The following is an 18,695-nucleotide window of genomic DNA, read 5'->3' as shown; positions in this document are numbered from 1 at the left end:
GTCATGCGAAAATTTTACACGCAATCGATCCGGTAGAAGAGCACGGCAACTGTACTGCATAATTATATTTAGTTTGCTGGTGTGAACAGTAGAAACATGAAGTCCAACTGTTCCTGCTGTAAATAGGGAGGTCGTCTGTAGCGCGGCTCGCGGCCTCTGTTCTTTTGCTTCCATCCAGCGGATTTTCGCGTAGAAGAGAATGCTCGCAGTCTAAGAAGGAAATAAAGCGAGACGGGAAAATTATCTTTCTTTATCCTTCTTTCCGCCCCCGCGTTTCTCGCCGTTCGATCTTCTGCTGCTGCTGCTGCTTCTGCGTCTGCTTCTGCTTCTGCTTCTGCTTCTGCTTCTGCTTCTGCTTCTGCTTCTGCTTCTGCTTCTGCTTCTGCTTCTGCTTCTGCTTCTGCTTCTGCTTCTGCTTCTGCTTCTGCGTCTGCGTCTGCGTCTGCTTCTGCTTCTGCTTCTGCTTCTGCTTCTGCTTCTGCTGCTGCTTCTGCTGCAGCTTCTGCTGCTGCTGCTGCTGCTTCTGCTTCTGCTTCTTCTTCTTCTTCTGCTTCTGCCTCTTCTTCTGCTTCTGTTTCTTCTTCTGCTTCTTCTTCTGCTTCTGCTTCTGCTTCTTCTTCTTCTCCTTCTCCTTCTTTTGTCTTCTTTTTCTTCTTCTTCTTCTTCCGCTTCCGCGTCTGCTTCTACTTCTGCTTCTTCTTCTGCTTCTGCTGCTTCTGCTTCTGCTTCTGCTTAAGCGCTCTGCTTCTGCTTCTACTTCTGCTTCTGCTTCTTCTTCTGCTTCTACTTCTTCTTCCTCTGCTCCTTCTTCTTCTTCTTCTTCTGTCTTCTTCTTTTTCTTCTTCTTCTTCCGCTTCCGCTTCTGCTTCCGCTTCCGCTTCTGCTTCTGCTTCTGCTTCTTCTTCTTCTTCTTCTGCTTCTCCTTCTTCTTCTTCTTCTGCTTCTTCTTCTGCCTCTTCTTCTGCTTTTTCTTCTGCTTCTTCTTCTTCTGCTTCTTCATCTTCTGTTTCTGCTTCTTCTTCTTCTGCTTCTTCTTCTGCTTCTTGTTCTGCTTCGTCTTCTTCTTCTTCTTCTTCTTCTGCTTCTTCTTTTTCTGCTTCTTCTTCTTTCGCTTCCGCTTCCGCTTCCGCTTCTGCTTCTGCTTTCGTTTCCGCTTCTACTTCCGCTTCTGCTCCAGCTTCTGCTCCTGCTTCCTCTTCTGCTCTTGCTTCTGCTCCTGCTCCTGCTCCTGCTGCTGCTCCTGCTCCTCCTTCTGCTACTGCTTCTCCTGCTGCTGCTCTTGCTCCTGCTGCTGCTGCCCCTGCTCCCGCTTCCGCTCTTGCTCTCACTCCCGCTGCCGCTGCTGCTGTCGCTCCCGCTCCATTCCTGCCCCTGGTCCTGCTCCTCCTTCTGCTCCTTCCCCTGCTGCTGGTCCTGCTCCTGCTCCTGCTCCTGCTCCATCTCCTCCTCCTTCTCCTTCTCCTCCTTCTCCTCCTTCCCTTCTCCTTTTCCTTTTCCTTTTCCTCTTCCTTCTCTTTCTACTTGTCCTTGTCCTTGTCCTTGTCCTTGTCCTTGTCCTTCTTGTTCTTGTTCTTGTTCTTGTTCTTGTTCTTGTTCTTGTTCTTGTTCTTGTTCTTGTTCTTGTTCTTGTTCTTGTTCTTGTTCTTGTTCTTGTTCTTGTTCTTGTTCTTGTTCTTGTTCTTGTTCTTGTTCTTGTTCTTGTTCTTGTTCTTGTTCTTGTTCTTGTTCTTGTTCTTGTTCTTGTTCTTGTTCTTGTTCTTGTTCTTGTTCTTGTTCTTGTTCTTGTTCTTGTTCTTGTTCTTGTTCTTGTTCTTGTTCTTGTTCTTGTTCTTGTTCTTGTTCTTGTTCTTGTTCTTGTTCTTGTTCTTGTTCTTGTTCTTGTTCTTGTTCTTGTTCTTGTTCTTGTTCTTGTTCTTGTTCTTGTTCTTGTTCTTGTTCTTGTTCTTGTTCTTGTTCTTGTTCTTGTTCTTGTTCTTGTTCTTGTTCTTGTTCTTGTTCTTGTTCTTGTTCTTGTTCTTGTTCTTGTTCTTGTTCTTGTTCTTGTTCTTGTTCTTGTTCTTGTTCTTGTTCTTGTTCTTGTTCTTGTTCTTGTTCTTGTTCTTGTTCTTGTTCTTGTTCTTGTTCTTGTTCTTGTTCTTGTTCTTGTTCTTGTTCTTGTTCTTGTTCTTGTTCTTCACATTCGTGTATTCGCGTCGCTTTTATGGAAAGCTTAGTATTTAGAATTATATTATTAAGGTTTTATCTTATTCATTAACAAGCTACCTATTACTCCCCATAGCATAGCTTTTAAAATTGTAGTTATTCTGTAGCACCTATTACGTAACCTATATTCTTTTATTGCGTAACCAGTTCTGTTCTATGCCCATGTAATCAATCTTTATCCAATAGTTTTCTTTCCCTTTCTCTCATTTTACACCTTGCGTTTGCATATTTAGGGTTTTGGGGTGATACGTGTTGTGAGGTTTTTCTGTGTGTAGAAGAAGAAGGTTGAAGTGCAGTTACGAGCGAGGTTAGAAAGTGGTAGGAACACGTCCGGAAGCACATTTTCATTACTGGGAAGCCATCAGTAAACCATTCCTAAATTCACGACAAAGAGCCATTTGCCGGGAAACGCGAGTGCTAAATAGCTGGTCGAAGCCATCGAAGGACAAGTGCAAAGTTCTGCGGAAGTAGACCGTTGTAAACCGGACAGTTGGAGTAAACCGGAGAAGTCAAGTTGAAGTATACCAGACTGAGTGAAGACGTAACCGGAAGAAGTAAGTTGAAAAGTGGGAGTTGTTTACTTAGACAAATTTTCTGTCATCACCAACCCGCTACAACTGCGGATGGTTTGTCACAACTTGACAAATTTTTGCCGAAGCGGATAAATCTTCAAACGTACCGCCGACAAAATTTGTCCCGGGTAAAAACTGGACAAAATCGTTTAAATAAACAAAGTTGTGTTTATCTTGTCAGTCATGATCATTTGTCAAAAAAGCTTTTAACGGTATAAATTTAGCGTCTGGGATATTTCTCGCTCGTGTTGCGAAACTAGATTTGAACGAATTTGGCGACTTTCACCGCAGTCAATGCGGATGCAACCGACGAGACAAAAAAATTTCGCGACCAAATTTGTCCTCAGATTTGGTCACGGACAATTTCAGTTTTGTCTGCTACTGCGAATCGGCCCTACATCCAACACTGCGGTGATGAGATCACAACGTGGTGTGCGCCACGTCGCTTGGCTTGATTCACGGAATGCAGGAAATCGTTGACGTCATACATCACTCACTCTTGTCTCAAACTGCTTCCTCTCGTATCACCCAGCTATTGATCAGATTTCCGCCTCGTTTGTAAAATCTCGCTAACTTGCGAGCCACTTTTAGCTATTCATAGCAATAGGAAGCTCCCACAACTAACCACTTCCCGAGCTAAGGTCAGCTAACGCTGCTCAGTCGAATGGACGTCAAGTGGTATAGCAAGTATGTGTTTCTTGTTGGAGCCATTTTAAGTTTTGCTGACCCGATCACCGACATACTCACACTGGTGCAATTTTACCGCGAGGATCATAAGACATGGTTTGCCGTTGGCCTTGGTTTTGTGTTCCTACCGTGTGTGCCTTTTGGATACTATTATGTTGTTCTCGAACGGCCACTTACCAACGCAAATGTGGAGCTCGAGGGAAGGCGAGCTCCATCTTGTCACTGGTTAAAGTCGTTTCTTTCCGCTTTCCATCCATTCTCAGCTGCTGTGGCCAGGCTCAAAATGTTTGTGTTCTGCTTGAAGAACAAGAATGATAATGATGAATGCAGGGACGTTTACAGCCAGGCTGCTGCGTTCTTTGAAGCCGTTCTTGAATCAGCCCCTCAGTTCGTCATCCAGTTGTACGTCATCAGCATACAACATGAAAGAGTTAGCGTCATTCAATTGATATCTTTACCCGTCTCGTTTCTTAGTTTAGTCTGGACATTCACATCTGCTGAAGAGCTATTTCATAGACGTGTAATCACTAATGATATTCACGTTAAAAGCAAGTGCTTTCTTTTTGTAACCAATTTATTTCTCATCAGCAGTCGATTATGCGCCGTCGGTTACTTTACCGTCAGTTACAAGTGGTGGATTATCAGTATTGTGACGTTACACTCCATTATTATGGTGATTGTGGGATACATTTTCTCCTACCGCCAAACAAGCCGACCCCATATCCAGCGCTTCATGTCAATCCAGGGCGCAGGCGAGTTCATATTTGGAAAGCTTTGCGTGCAGTGGATAAAGGATGATTTACCATTCTTCCTTCTCAGGAACAGGAACACTATACGGTGGGTTGCGAATGCTCTGTTTGTGGCAGAAAACCTTGTGATGATCGTATTGTTTTATTTCAGTGGCCATTCCAACACCTGGTACGCGTCACCTGTCACAGTTTGCGTCTGCTCGTTTACTGTTCTTGGCGGAATCATGCGAATCACTCACTTTTCTGTTCTAGAGGAAGAAGACATATACTCCCGATATACTGTTAAAACTATACTTGAGTTGATCGACGGTTGCAAAAAAAATATCACTACCATTCCATCAACTAATTTTCAGACTTTTTACTACTACGAGACAGCAGTGTGATTGTCACGCAAGGTACAAAAAATGGATCGGAACCCCTTGACTGGACCCGGACAACTGAATGATAACAATTATTCCAAGAGCGTGTGTTGGATATCAGGGGGCGCGTAGCGCCGAGTCTCTTATGCAACAAGCGCGGGTGGGAGAATTGTTTTATTAAAAACGAACCCAAAGTATAGAAAACTAAGATCGTACGCTTACCATATTTGTAAAGCATGGCATAATCGCACATATAGCATGATGGCTAAGCCAATGAAAATTCTCGAGTTCCATTATCCAACGATTGAATTTTCAATGGCGTCTCAATGCATATGATTAAAACATAATTCGTGCTAGCAGCCTATTTGTGACATGTTTATGACAAACAGCTAATACTATAATTTTCCGCAGAGAGTTATTTCTACCTAGTTTTAACACGGCTACGTATGAGAAACACTCACTCGTAAAATTTAGACCCAAGACTCTGGAGTAAGATATCACGTAAAGAAAAATCGGCAGCCAGCCTTCAACAGTTCGGATACGCAGACTTGGTCTAAGTAACATCCTTGAAGGCTGAAGTGCCATCTGAGTAACTGGTTAGACTAGTTATTTTAGTTAGTTTATATGGGTCATTTGTTCTGCTTCATTTAGCTAATTATTTGCCGTTAGGCGCATTGAGTGAAGAAATGTAAATATTATTATTATCTTTGTAATTCATAATTTAATTTCGTTTCACTGGAAAAGTTGAAAATTTACAGAGTACGTAAATAACATGAAATTAACATGTAAATAATCAAAGAGACTGTAAAGATTAATTTACATGATTTTTCCCCTTTTACATGTTTTGGAGGTTTCATGTAAAAAACATGTAAATATTTCAAGTGAAACATGTAAATGATGAAGAAAACACTGTAAATGTTTCAAAGCGAAGGGCTAAGATCATGTAAATAACATGTACACTGTTCCTGCAAATACTGTAAATAGCCTGTAAATTTCTTGTGATTCAACCTGGAAACCCGTGAATAACATATAAATTTAATACAGGGAGGCTGCCATAATACTGTAAATAACATGTAAATAAAAAGGGGAGGCTGTAAACAACATGTAAATAAAAAAGGGAGGCTGTAAATAACATGGAAAATGAAAACAGGAGCCTGTAAATAACGTGTAAATCAAAAAAGGAAGCCTGTAAATAACATGTAAATCGAAAAAGGGAGCCTGTAACTAACGTGTAAATCAAAAAAGGGAGTCTGTAAATAACATGGAAATCAAAAAAGGAGCCCATAAAGAACATGTAAATCGAAAAAGGGAGCCTGTAAATAACATGTAAATCGAAAAAGGGAGCCTGTAAATAACATGTACATCGAAAAAGGGAGGCAGAAACCCTGTACGATAAATAACTTGTAAATAATGACTTGAAAAAAAATGCATGGAATGTACTGTTGTATTGTAATCGAATCTGTTAATTATAATAGCAGAAAACATATAAATTTATACAGAATCAGAAATTTATTGCAATCAGAACAAACTCAGTAAAATTCAAATAGTCTTTATATGCCTTGAATAAGGTTTACAATGTACACATTGCAACAAATAAAACATGTTTTCTTTTCTTTCTATCCATAACGAGACGACTTAAATGTAGTTTTGTGTATGGCCAAAATATTTTAAAATACCATGACTGAGCTCCTTTAACCGAATTCAAGCACTTTTCAAGAAGACTACTAAAATTCAAGACCTTTTCAAGATTGTGCAAAACCACGTCATATTCAACTCTATTTAATCATAAATAATAAAATGATTAAGAACTATACTGTTGTCAGCTACAACTAGTGAAAATTTTGCAATTTAGGCGTATTACTAAATTAAAATTGTTTGCAAATGGATACCTGTCTTAAATATATACTAAATTCACAAAGTCAAATGTAACATAATGATAATACCTTTGTCATAAAATGAATGAATAAGCTGTTTTTTTCTTACTAAGCAATAAATGTAGGATTAAATTAGCCTTAATAATTATTATGAAAACTGTGGGAGGCACAATGGCCTCGTAGTTACATGTAGTGCGCTCAACTCCTGATCGAGCGGTCCGGGTTCAAGCCCTAGGTGGGTACATTCTGTTGTGTTGTTGGGCAACACACTTTACTCTCAGTGCCTCTCCACCCAGGTGTATAAGTGGGTACCAGCGAATTTAATGGTGGGGTAACCCTGCAATGGACTGGCATCTCATCCAGGGGGAGTAGAAATAGTCCTAGTCGCTTCCTGCTACAGAAAGTGGGATAAGCTCCAGTCTGTTAGGCCACGTGGCTCATATGCAGACTTTACCTTTACCTTATTATGAAAATTACTGCAATGTGAGTGTGAAATATTGATCAACTTTTTTCATAGAGTGAATTGTTCTTTTGAAATAACAGAAAACAGGGAGAAAAACCTTTACCACAAGATAGAGATTGACATTTTAAATTCATCATAAAAACATTCATGCCAAAGGAATACTACATTGCATAACATAAAACAAGGCTTCTGACATCTTTTAGGCTATGTTTACAAAGTTACAGTTTCCTTCTTTTTCCAAAACTTTACGGAATCCAAACAGGACAAACATTTTGGACCCCTGACAAAACATTCACTGTAAACAATATTCAAAATTTTACTTTTTCTTTTTGTGATAAAAAAAATTGTACTGTAAAAAAAAGAAATTTCATAGGGACCTGTTGAAATTGAAAGGCCTATCTAGTATGATAGTTCCCATAACACATCATAAGTTAATAAATTATTGTTCTGGTACTACATGTATGTAAACATAGCCTTTGCTTTTTGTGATGAAATTTTATAGCTGCTGTATTGAACAATAAGTATCAACCTAGCAATCTAAGATATTCAAATTTAATGCTAATTCACTAACACAGGTACGGTGTAGGTGATACTTCAAAGCATTAAAAATAATGTTTAAAGTGGTTGAATTTATGCCAGAAAGTGTTGAAGGTCACCATGTTAGACTGTAATGCACCAGGGGCCCATTTCTCGAAGGTCCCAAAAAGTTTTCGCACCCAGAAAGCCATACCAAAATCTGAAATCTTATGCTTACAGAGCTGTTTTATTCACTTATTCTCAATATGAACAGAGGTTTCCTTCACACAAGAAGTTTCAGGCATATACAGCTCTTAGTTTTTAGACACAGCTCAAAAGATGGCTTTGTGGGCCCGAAAAGTTTCCAGGACCTTCAAGAAATGGACCTTGGACCCCTTATAGAGTCATAGGTACTGTAGACTTCTCAGTGGCTGATTTTTTCCTGATCAAGCATCAATGCCAAGGAGTATGCATGTATTGACCACTCTCAATTTTACTTCATCCTACAAGTAACATAAAACATTTCGTTAAATAAGATAAGTTATGTCTGAGTATGAATCAGCAAATTCTGTGTATGATATCAATCAGCGAATTTTACACTGGAGTTATTATTTTGTTTCTTATCATTCCAGTTTATACTGTGACATTTGAAATTGGACTGTAGCCGGTCATGTTGACTGGCCAAAGTAATTTTAGCTCGGTCACGTCTCATTTCTGACTAGTCAAGATATTTACGAAAAAATCACGTACACGTAATGTGAGCCAAATTAAACCCACAAATATAGTTTGTTTGTTCCAGTCACTGCTAGACCGTTTAAGGATTGGCTTAATATTTTTCTGAACAGATTTAACCCCAGTCACTCGAATGGCATTCCTATTGATCTTGAACGCATGACAAACAGCAAGCGAATGGTCTTTAGCCGTTCAAACAGATACATGTATGCATTGGTGTATGTTTTCGTTAGAGGTCATAATAAAAAAGAGATAAAAACTCTCAGCTTTACAGTTGGGGATTTGATTGTTTATTCAAGAATGAACGTGACCGTCTCAACATGACATGACTGGTCAACATGACCGGCGAGTGAAGTTTTTGGCCGGTCAAGTCACCATTCTGGCTGGACATTGCCTGTTGACCGGCCATTATTTTGAGCCCTGAATATTCATCAATCAAACAGATCTTACATCTACATCTGTAGCTACTGTGTGACAAAAAATTTGCATCTCTGATTGGAAGGCACTGAATGTCAGAGGATGTAGAAGAACTCAACTCAAAATCTGTGGCAGTAAGTATTCAATGTTCACTATCTCCTACATTGTAATATTCATGCACAATAAATCAAACTCCTATCAAACAATGTTTAAATAATAAGTCAAGCTATTTGCAGGCACAATTTGATTGTTTCTTACGTGCACTTATGCTCTATTGGTGGACAAAGGTACAGATGATGTCATAAAAGTTTGTTTTTGTTTCTCTGTTATGTATTACGAAGCAGATAGATTCTATGTTGTTGTGCATCTGTTCAGTTATAGATCACAGAAGACATCAAAATGTGGTAAAAACATCAGTGACACACGCCTGAAAAATTCACAGATTCTGTGACACACTCTGGTAATGGCTTATGTGACTATTTTTTGTTTTTATCACATTTTGATGTTATCTGTGACCTACTCAAAGCAGGAAAAAACCCAGGTCTGATTTCCTCAGCCAAGTAAATTTTGCTCTTGGGCAAGCGAAAATAGAAGTTCAGTGGCCCAGTGGGCAAGTGAAATTACAATGTAGTGTCAGAAGTCTTGTGAGTCTGACTAAAAATGCCAGCTTGATAAATGATAATTTCCAGTCATTCCATTTCAAAACTTAAGACCTAAAGATTAGTTATTTATTAGGTTGAAAGCAAGAATTAGTTTGGAATCCGAGTGTACTTCATTCGCATTTGTCCTCTGATTTCCTCACTGGCCACCACACTGGCAACTAATATTTAAGTGGGGCAAGTAAAAACTGAAATTGACTGGCCCACTGGGCAAGTGACTTACAATTTTTTTTCCTGCCCTGCTACAGATGCATGAACAGATGCATGACACATGAAACCTACATGTATTTGGTAAGAACCCAATTTCGCACAAGTAAAATGTGCAGCTGTGACAGGGCTCTAAAGTGTTGTCTGGTCATCCCAGGGTAAGGCAATCAATTGAAATCGATCCATAAATTGATATAAATCAATAAATTGAAATTAATGTAAGTGTTATCAGTGCTATCGATCAATTGAAAGAAATTCATACTCACATGCTAGAAAAGTTTCAAGTTATCAGTTTGATTTTACCAAATTTATCAGTCATTAGAGAATCAATTGAAAGTTGGTCTCTCTTTGTTAGTTCACCTAAACTGTAGAAAAATTGTGTCCCTCAACACAATGTTTGATTGTCACTTTTTTATGTAGATTTCAAAGGCACTACCAAAAACCCCCAAAACATAGTCCCTGATACATGTATGCCAGCAAAATATTCTGTTTACGAGACACAATGTTATGTTTTTATGCAATTGTATTCATGATTTCATATTTCACTTTAAATCTTTTGTTCATTTCTTTCTTATTAAATGTTGCTTAAAAGATAAGCTAGTAACAGCACAATTGATAATGCTTATTGAAAATTTGATCACAATCGATTACTCATGACAAATCCTTTTATTGATTTCTGATATCATTGACTAATTTCTATTGATTGTTATGAAATAATCGATTGACTATACTGTGTCGTCCAAGACAAGTAGATTTTCCTGCCTGGGCAAGTTACTCTTCCTTTTTTTCAAGTCCTGTGTAGTTTTCACGACAGTTTGAGGTACATGTATCAGCACTACAGTATCAGCACCAGTGGGTGCAATGTCCATGTACAGTTGTGTATAACAGCATATTGTAACTTGCATGTAGGTACAACTGTAGACACTTGAGTAACTTCAGAATACTTACTCTAGCATAAGAGAAATTTCTCTGCTGAAGATGGCACATTACATTTTAGCTTACTAGCATACACATCAGAGGGCAACATAACCTCACAAGAGCACGCATCAGAAAGAATCATGAGGTGCATATAAGCCAATAACAAATGTCGCATGCTCTGCTCAGTTATCGAGAACAAAGCTCTTTATGCAAGGCAGGTAAACATCACCAAAGTCGATTCCACAACCAATGTAACTTCTCCTTGATAATGACACATTCACAACCAAAGGCAAAACGAAATGTATACGTATCTTTACATTACTTGACTCTGCTCGTTCAATTTATGCAAAACTTGCTTACCTGTTGTTTTTGTTGCCTGTAATCGCTATCTTCAACTTCTGGGTAACGGTAAACTTTGCCTTGAAACCGTGCACGGTGGCGAAGGGAAGGTAGAGTGGATTTTGGCCCGCTAAAACAGAGCTCGAGTTCGATGCAAGTTCCAACGAACTGCCAAACATGGCAGGAGAACCGAGAGAACCTGGTACCTAACATGAAGACCGCTGATTCCCGCTTGTTGGAGATCGGGCACTCACAAGGCTGGTATGCTCTTATAAAGGGACTGGGATAACAGTGATGGCAATGAAAGCAAAAAACAGTAGAAATCACCAAAAACAAACAAACAAACAAACAAACAAATAAACAGTGAACATGCAAGGGCAGACTTAGTTGTATTAATCTTACTTGTAGAATGTTCATGTTTCGGAATATTTAACGCTCTAAATCGATGATATTTCGTTCATTCTCATCGGTTCAGGGGCACAGCTGTGACCTCGAACTTTCGCGATATGAGAAATTTAATGTTTGTTGTTTTTCGGATTGTTAAAAATATCATTTTGGGTACCGAAAAAAAGTCAGCTATCATTTTCGGAAAGGCGATAAGACTTAACGTTTTCGGGAAATGGACAAAAAAGCCCTAATAAGTTCGAGAATACTCAAGCTCCTCTAGAATAACCGAACAGATAATTTTTTTTTTTGCGCAACCTAAAATTAACCTACAGAGCTTTGAAAGTACACCAGATAGCCTAAAACAGCGTTTAAAAGCATTCGAGAGGAAACGGTCGTTGGGTGTCCCCTATGGTTCCCTGCCTAACCTAACTCCGCGTCAGTTCAAACTCGGTCACCAGGGCTCTTTCCGTCTTGAACTCACACAACACGTGACGCTTTCATGGTCCTTCATGAATAAATACGTACGTGTCCGAGAATTAATTCTTCTCTTTTCTAGAGACGTAAGCTTGGGACGCCTGCATGTGCAGTAACAATTCTAGTTTTATTTTGTCGTTGTGGGTGCGCGGAAAGTTCACAAGAAGACAGCTTAATTAGTACGGGGTCGCACCCGTGCAACTTCTAGGTTTTCCATGTACATGGTTTTTACATGTTTCTTACAGGCTCCCTTTCTTTCATTTACATTGTTTTTACATGTTTCTTACAGTCCCCTTGTTTCATTTACATGCTTTTTACATGTTTCTTACAGGCCCCCTTTTTTCATTTACATGCTTTTTACATGTTTCTTACAGGCCCCCTTGTTTCATTTACATGCTTTTTACATGTTTCTTACAGGCCCCCTTGTTTCATTTACATGCTTTTTACATGTTTCTTACAGCCCCCCTTTTTTCATTTACATGGTTTTTAAATGTTTCTTACAGACTCCCTTTCTTTCATTTACATTGTTTTTACATGTTTCTTACAGGCCCCCTTTTTTCATTTACATGCTTTTTACATGTTTCTTACAGGCCCCCTTGTTTCATTTACATGCTTTTTACATGTTTCTTACAGACCCCCTTGTTTCATTTACATGCTTTTTACATGTTTCTTACAGCCCCCCTTTTTTCATTTACATGGTTTTTAAATGTTTCTTACAGACTCCCTTTCTTTCATTTACATTGTTTTTACATGTTTCTTACAGGCCCCCTTTTTTCATTTACATGCTTTTTACATGTTTCTTACAGGCCCCCTTGTTTCATTTACATGCTTTTTACATGTTTCTTACAGGCCCCCTTTTTTCATTTACATGCTTTTTACATGTTTCTTACAGGCCCCCTTTTTTCATTTACATGCTTTTTACATGTTTCTTACAGCCCCCCTTTTTTCATTTACATGGTTTTTACATGTTTCTTACAGGCTCCCTTTCTTTCATTTACATTGTTTTTACATGTTTCTTACAGGCCCCCTTTTTTCATTTACATGCTTTTTACATGTTTCTTACAGGCCCCCTTGTTTCATTTACATGCTTTTTACATGTTTCTTACAGCCCCCCTTTTTTCATTTACATGGTTTTTACATGTTTCTTACAGGCTCCCTTTCTTTCATTTACATTGTTTTTACATGTTTCTTACAGTCCCCTTTTTTCATTTACATGCTTTTTACATGTTTCTTACAGGCCCCCTTTTTTCATTTACATGCTTTTTACATGTTTCTTACAGGCCCCCTTGTTTCATTTACATGCTTTTTACATGTTTCTTACAGGCCCCCTTGTTTCATTTACATGCTTTTTACATGTTTCTTACAGGCCCCCTTGTTTCATTTACATGCTTTTTACATGTTTCTTACAGCCCCCCTTTTTTCATTTACATGGTTTTTACATGTTTCTTACAGGCTCCCTTTCTTTCATTTACATTGTTTTTACATGTTTCCTACAGGCCCCCTTGTTTCATTTACATGCTTTTTACATGTTTCTTACAGCCCCCCTTTTTTCATTTACATGCTTTTTACATGTTTCTTACAGGCCCCCTTTTTTCATTTACATGTTTTTTACAGGGTTACAAACATAACATTTCCAGACTTTTTACAGCATTCGCTTGAATTATTTACACGTTCCTCACATGGTTTAGCAAAGCAATTTACATGTTTTTTACAAAGGCAGATACTGTAAAAGTGCGTAAAATATTTTACGGGTTTTTACATGTTCTTCAAATGATCATTGTCGACAAAGACAATGTAAATCACTATTTACAGAACATTTACATGCTGCACTAAAAGCTGTAAGTTTCCTGTAATTTTATTGTACAAAACCCTAACATGTAAATTGTAATTTACAAAGAATGTAAATCAAGATTTACATACTGTAAATTAAAATTGACATGTCCATGTAAATTTTCAACTTTTCCAGTGTTTATTTTAATTAGATGGAGTTATTAGTATTATGTAATTTTACTTTTAGCTTTTTTAATCGATTTTAATTTGACCCATTTGTATTTTAGCTAATATTGTTCATATCTCACTATGCATCCTATTAGCAGGGGAGATTCTCCTCTGCTAGTTTTCATGGCACGTTAATAAGGTCATTGTAATTATCATTTTAACATTACTGCAATAGCAATAGTTCCTTTGCAGGGTGCTTTGTGTCGAAATGTTTCTCTAATGACTTCCTTATTTTAGATTCCTTTTAACAAAGGGGACAACATGTCACGTAGATGTCGGAAAAAGCTGAGAAAACGTAGAGCCAAGGTTATGATTTCTTCACTACTCCAAACGAAAATCTATTGGCTGTCAAAGCTAAGTTTTTCGTACATCACACCAGACAAAAGGGGACAGAGCTGTAAGAGCAATATTTACCGCTTTGGAAAGGTTTGTAATGTCCATTTTTGGGTCCCGTTCCTGAAGTGATCAGTCGATCCAGAGTCGCGGCTAGATTCAAAGGCTATCTTTAAATTTATGTATAGAACAGTACACCGTTATACTAGGTAAAGTTAGCTGTTAAAATTCTTGTTCATATCATCTTACTAGGGGTTCGTGTGCCATATTGTTCGAGTTTTTTCAAATGGAAAGAAGCGATTGAAAAACAGCTCACTTCCTGACCAATCAAACATTAATTGAACAACGAATTTAGTCGCTAGATACCCAAAGACACCGTTTTCAGCGAAAGAAGTTGTTTTGATTTGTTTATAGCGAAGAAGGAAAGCTCACTCTATTAACAAATACATTTATCATCTGAAGCGGCAGGTTTTTCAATTTATCTGCTGAATAATCTTTGTGTCTTGTAACTGTAGATAAATACGCCGGGTAACTTTGAAAATGTCTGCTTGTGCTCTCAGCCTGCCTTTTTGTTTTTGTTTATGTTTTGTTTTGTTTTGTTTTGTTTTGTTTTGTTTTGTTTTGTTTTGTTTTGTTTTGTTTTGTTTTTTTTTTGATCAAGTTGACGCGCTCGTGTTTCTCTTGTCAGATCGCGGTCTGATTAAATTGATTTCTTAACATTAACGTGTCTCTTGCAAAGTTAAAGAGGCGTCAAGGAATTTCATTCCCACTGTTAAGCTTCGTGTAGGGGTCCTCATGAATCTCGTCATGCACTGCATGAACGCAATTATTTATACCAATATAAAGACACGTCCGCACATATCGAGATGTTGCGATGATGTAATTGTTTCCTTTGAAACGAGTTTTTGGAAGCTCTTTATTCGCAGAAGAATTACTTTAAGTGCCCGCCATATGTCGGAGATTAACTAAAGCCAGTACTCAAGAGAATTAAAACATGAACATTAATTGAACATTTCAACTAACAAAACAAGCTAATTTAAAATGAAAGTTATGCATAATCATCTTCAAAAAAGTAGCTCATGCGTCAAATTTTAAAACTGAATTTGTGGAATGTCGAAACACCGGAATATTAAAAACCTGGAACATTGAAATTGCCAACTTGTCATTCGCGCACAAGGAGGACGATTTCCCTAACAAATTTCTGTTGTCTGAAGTCACGATGGCTATGTTCGTCTTTAAGCCAACTGTTCATAGTAGAAGTCGTACTTGTTTTCTATTCTTTCTATTCTAGTTTTCCTTTGTCCCCGGTTCCCGGGTAACAGTATTCCTACTTTTTTTTTTTTTAATTTGTTTCGTTACTTGCATATATAACAACTCAGACAGAAAAACATAAATGAGCGGCAGTTTATTCAGAAGGGTTTGGCGTACCTGTTTCTTTCACAATAATGAAGACGAGTCCTTGATCGAAAAACATTTTCAGCAGTTATCTTCCATTCCTCTGTAAGCAGATCCAAGAGGATGCTGTGGGCTTTTCAGATTACTGTTTTTCTATTGAACGTAGTCTTGGGCGCACCGCCAAAGGTGCCGACAGAAACGAATGAAACGATGGTGGATTCATACTTTCAAAACAGGATACAAAACCTTGGGACGCAGAAGGGCTCCGGTAAGCGGCAATTCCAATGCAGGTGGAATTGTCAAATTGCCGAATCTGATCTTGGCAACATAATTCAATTGACCGTCATAACTGAGGGGAGAACGTTAAAGCTTGCTTTCCACTACGAGAAGATTGTGGAAGACGATTGCGTGACCAGAACATCTCGCAACTCAAATGGAAGCCTTACGGAGTATTGGCAAGTCTGGTTGGTCAATAACACACTTTCTAGTTTTGGTGGAAACGTCATAAGAGGTTTTTCAGCTTTAATACAAGCATCGTTTGAGGACCAGGTCAAAGTTTTGTGTCGATTCAGAAAGACCAATTCTCCTAGAGAAGGGACACTTTACGGTGAACTTTCTTCTCCAAGTGAACAATTGGAAAATATTCTTCGCTCGACTGTTAGGTCACTTGGAGAAGTGTGTGATGTACAATCAGAGACTGATGTGCAAACTTGTATCCAAATCAGTGAATTTATCCATAATGCTCATTGGAAGGACTTAGTTCTGCACGGCTTAAACATCGCTTTTGTCATTGCTTTCACTTATATTGGCCCTGCTGTCGTTTGCCTTTATTCCACCACAGAGGACTCATGTGATGGAATCTGTCAAATAAATGTAGAAAGACCCAGTTCCACGGAGTACACCATATGGCACAGAGCAAGGAAGTTCATTATGCGTGTTGTTCTCTTACCGATACCGGCGATTTTTGTCGAATATTTCTTGTATCAGAATTTATTGCCTGACCAAAATATGCTAGGAATTAGCCTAATTGTTCCACCATTTCGTATTTTATGTTATGGCTGTTTCTATTTTAATGCTTTTTATTTACATATTCTCCGTGGGAAACCACCAGGTAATGAGAGACCGTGTAATGAAGTTGTGGAACTTCCACAGCGAATGCTAAGACATCTCCGCATAGTCGGTTCTACTTTAATGCTTCTCTGTTCCCTTTGCGTCAATTTGTTTAAAGATATTTGGCGAGGTCGTTCTTCCTCTTCTATCATCGTTCGCTTTTTGTATGCAACGTTTTCCCTAGTATTAATTCCAATCGCAATTGTTTATGGCTTCCTTTGGTTTAAATTTTTAATATTAATGTCATTTCCCATTGCAACGGTGTGGGCAACTGCAGAGATAGTAAGCCAATCCGAAATGCTTCAGCCAGTTTGCCTCCATGGCTTATTAAGGTTTTAGGGAGATAATCCTCAGTAAGGTACATCAAAGCCTTACCCTCAGTTCTGGCACAAGTTTCCCAATGCGACAATTAGTGGACATGTTGTAATTTTCGGGGTTTTGGTATTTTTTCAACACAAACATTAGCGAAAGGAATATACGACCAACAAGAGAACTGGACTGTTGGTTATCACTGACCTTGATCAGAACTTGTCCAAAGAAATTTTACGACCTTTTATGTAGATGCGTGTGGGTAGAGGGAACGGGAGATGCCTGGAATTGCCTTGACCATGTGCCCAGCCTGGCCTTGACGAAGTCCCCCCTGGGTTTACAGTCTGCGCCCGAGTCCAGGCGAAAACCTAGCGGGTATGTTTTGTGAAATCGCTCAGAGGTAAACAATTATAAATCTAATCATGGATGTTCCCGCTCAAAAAATAAAGATGTAAGGGTTTTATGCAAGCAAGTTAACGATAGTTTTTGTACTTTATATGTACTGTCGTTTACAGCAGTACTTCAATGACTAGGCAAGTATACATTTCAGGGGAAAGTTATTTACTGTAAACAGATCAGGTGACTGAAAGTTTCTTATGAACATAAATACACAGAAAGAATGTAATTTACCTTTACAACATCTTAGGGGTGTTAGGAAAAGGAACGTTGATTTTCTAACCAGATAATAAAAATTAATTTGTCCAATCGCTGCAGCCCTTTGTTTAATATGACTTTTAAACTGTAACTTTTTTTTAATGCTTAGAGAAATTCAAAAGAAACTTGCCACAAATTGCCATGGCATATGATTTACAGACCCTTAAAATTTTATTGTACGGTCTCTTACACTGTTTGAATGACTTGAAATAAATCTGTCCTCTCCAAAAAGTCTTTTCCGGTTCGGGGTGCCTTTTGAATGAATGTAAATATATTACCTTCACCTGATGACACTCAAACCACAGTTGCTAACGTCAAACACTGCGCAAACTTTAATCACCATACTGCGGTTTTGTTATCTCAGCTCGCTTTGTCAGGCTGCGTCAACAAACCATTGTTCTCCAAGGGCTTATGTGGCCAGTTTCCATCAACATGTGCTTATCTCGGACAATGGATAGAATGCTTTTCGTCTACACCAATCTAGATAAATGTAAAAATGCAACTTTTTTTTCCTCGGTTGCATAGAGCCTTCCATTGCATACACCACAACCAGAGCCCTTAAAACCTTTTCCGCCCTGCTACAACCACTCCAGATGGATTCGTGACACTTCCGCCCGCTTTAAATTAGGCCGCTGTGACGTCGACGCCGTCAACGTTTTCAGAAAGATCTCTTTCTGCGGTAAACCCCACGATACCCAACAGCGTTTTCGAATTTCTTCAGACATTCATGAAACCGTTTGCGAAAAACTCCTTTTGCGACGCCACAAAAATTTCATTTCAAATTTCTTCAGATTAAAGTGGATCGGGCCTTAGTCAGATAACAAGTGGTGGCGTAGCATTATATTTGTGTGTCACTTATTTGCGCAACAAACGTTCAATATATTGCATTTACGTCCCGGGGGGGGGGGGGGACTCCCAGATATGTTGGGTGGCGGTGTGGGGCCCATTTCCCAAAACCCTTACCCTATTTATGACCAAAATCTACGATTTTCCCTACCCTATTTATGACCTGGCCAAAAATTCGATACCCTATTTATGACCGTTGCGGCCTGCGCAGTTGCCCTAAACTTAAGTTATGAAGGGCTAAGCATAAGTCGGGAGGCCTCTTATACAGCGAAGAAAGCAGTGCTTTTTTATCAGTCAGGCTTGTCATCTTAACGGATTGCCGGGGTTTTACCTGTTATGCATGGCAGATGTTTCTAGTAATAGACAAAAAACTTTTAAGTTATGTTAAAAACACTATAGGAAGGTTTTCGACTTGGATAGGAGCTCATGTTGATGTTTGTGTCAGTTAGCTGTAACTTTAAAGCTACGTCAGCTAAGAGGCGGCAGCTTAGCGGC

The 18,695-nt window shown here is 38.7% G+C and overlaps 1 protein-coding gene and 1 long non-coding RNA gene across 2 annotated transcripts; one reads left to right on the top strand and one right to left on the bottom strand.

Moving 5' to 3' along the window:
• Positions 1-3,016: 3,016 nt before the first annotated feature.
• LOC110041063 (uncharacterized) lies at positions 3,017-5,612 on the top strand. Its single transcript, XM_089294065.1, has one exon. The coding sequence runs from the start codon at positions 3,439-3,441 to the stop codon at positions 4,591-4,593; it is 1,155 nt and encodes a 384-aa protein (XP_089150191.1). The 5' UTR covers positions 3,017-3,438; the 3' UTR covers positions 4,594-5,612.
• A 447-nt stretch (positions 5,613-6,059) lies between these two features.
• LOC149109015 (uncharacterized) lies at positions 6,060-11,028 on the bottom strand. The gene is made up of 2 exons (XR_016208566.1): positions 10,716-11,028; positions 6,060-7,925 (listed from the first exon to the last, which is right to left on the bottom strand). It is a non-coding gene; the product is annotated as an uncharacterized LOC149109015 (long non-coding RNA).
• Between the last annotated feature and the right edge of the window lie 7,667 nt (positions 11,029-18,695).

This window comes from Orbicella faveolata, unplaced genomic scaffold (assembly GCF_042242905.1).
Source record: "Orbicella faveolata isolate gen_17 unplaced genomic scaffold, um_ofav_v1 contig_25, whole genome shotgun sequence".
In the NCBI taxonomy this organism is placed as follows: domain Eukaryota; kingdom Metazoa; phylum Cnidaria; class Anthozoa; order Scleractinia; family Merulinidae; genus Orbicella; species Orbicella faveolata.
The sequence above is the reverse complement of the archived record's forward strand: the minus strand, read 5'-3'. Positions and strand labels throughout refer to the sequence as shown.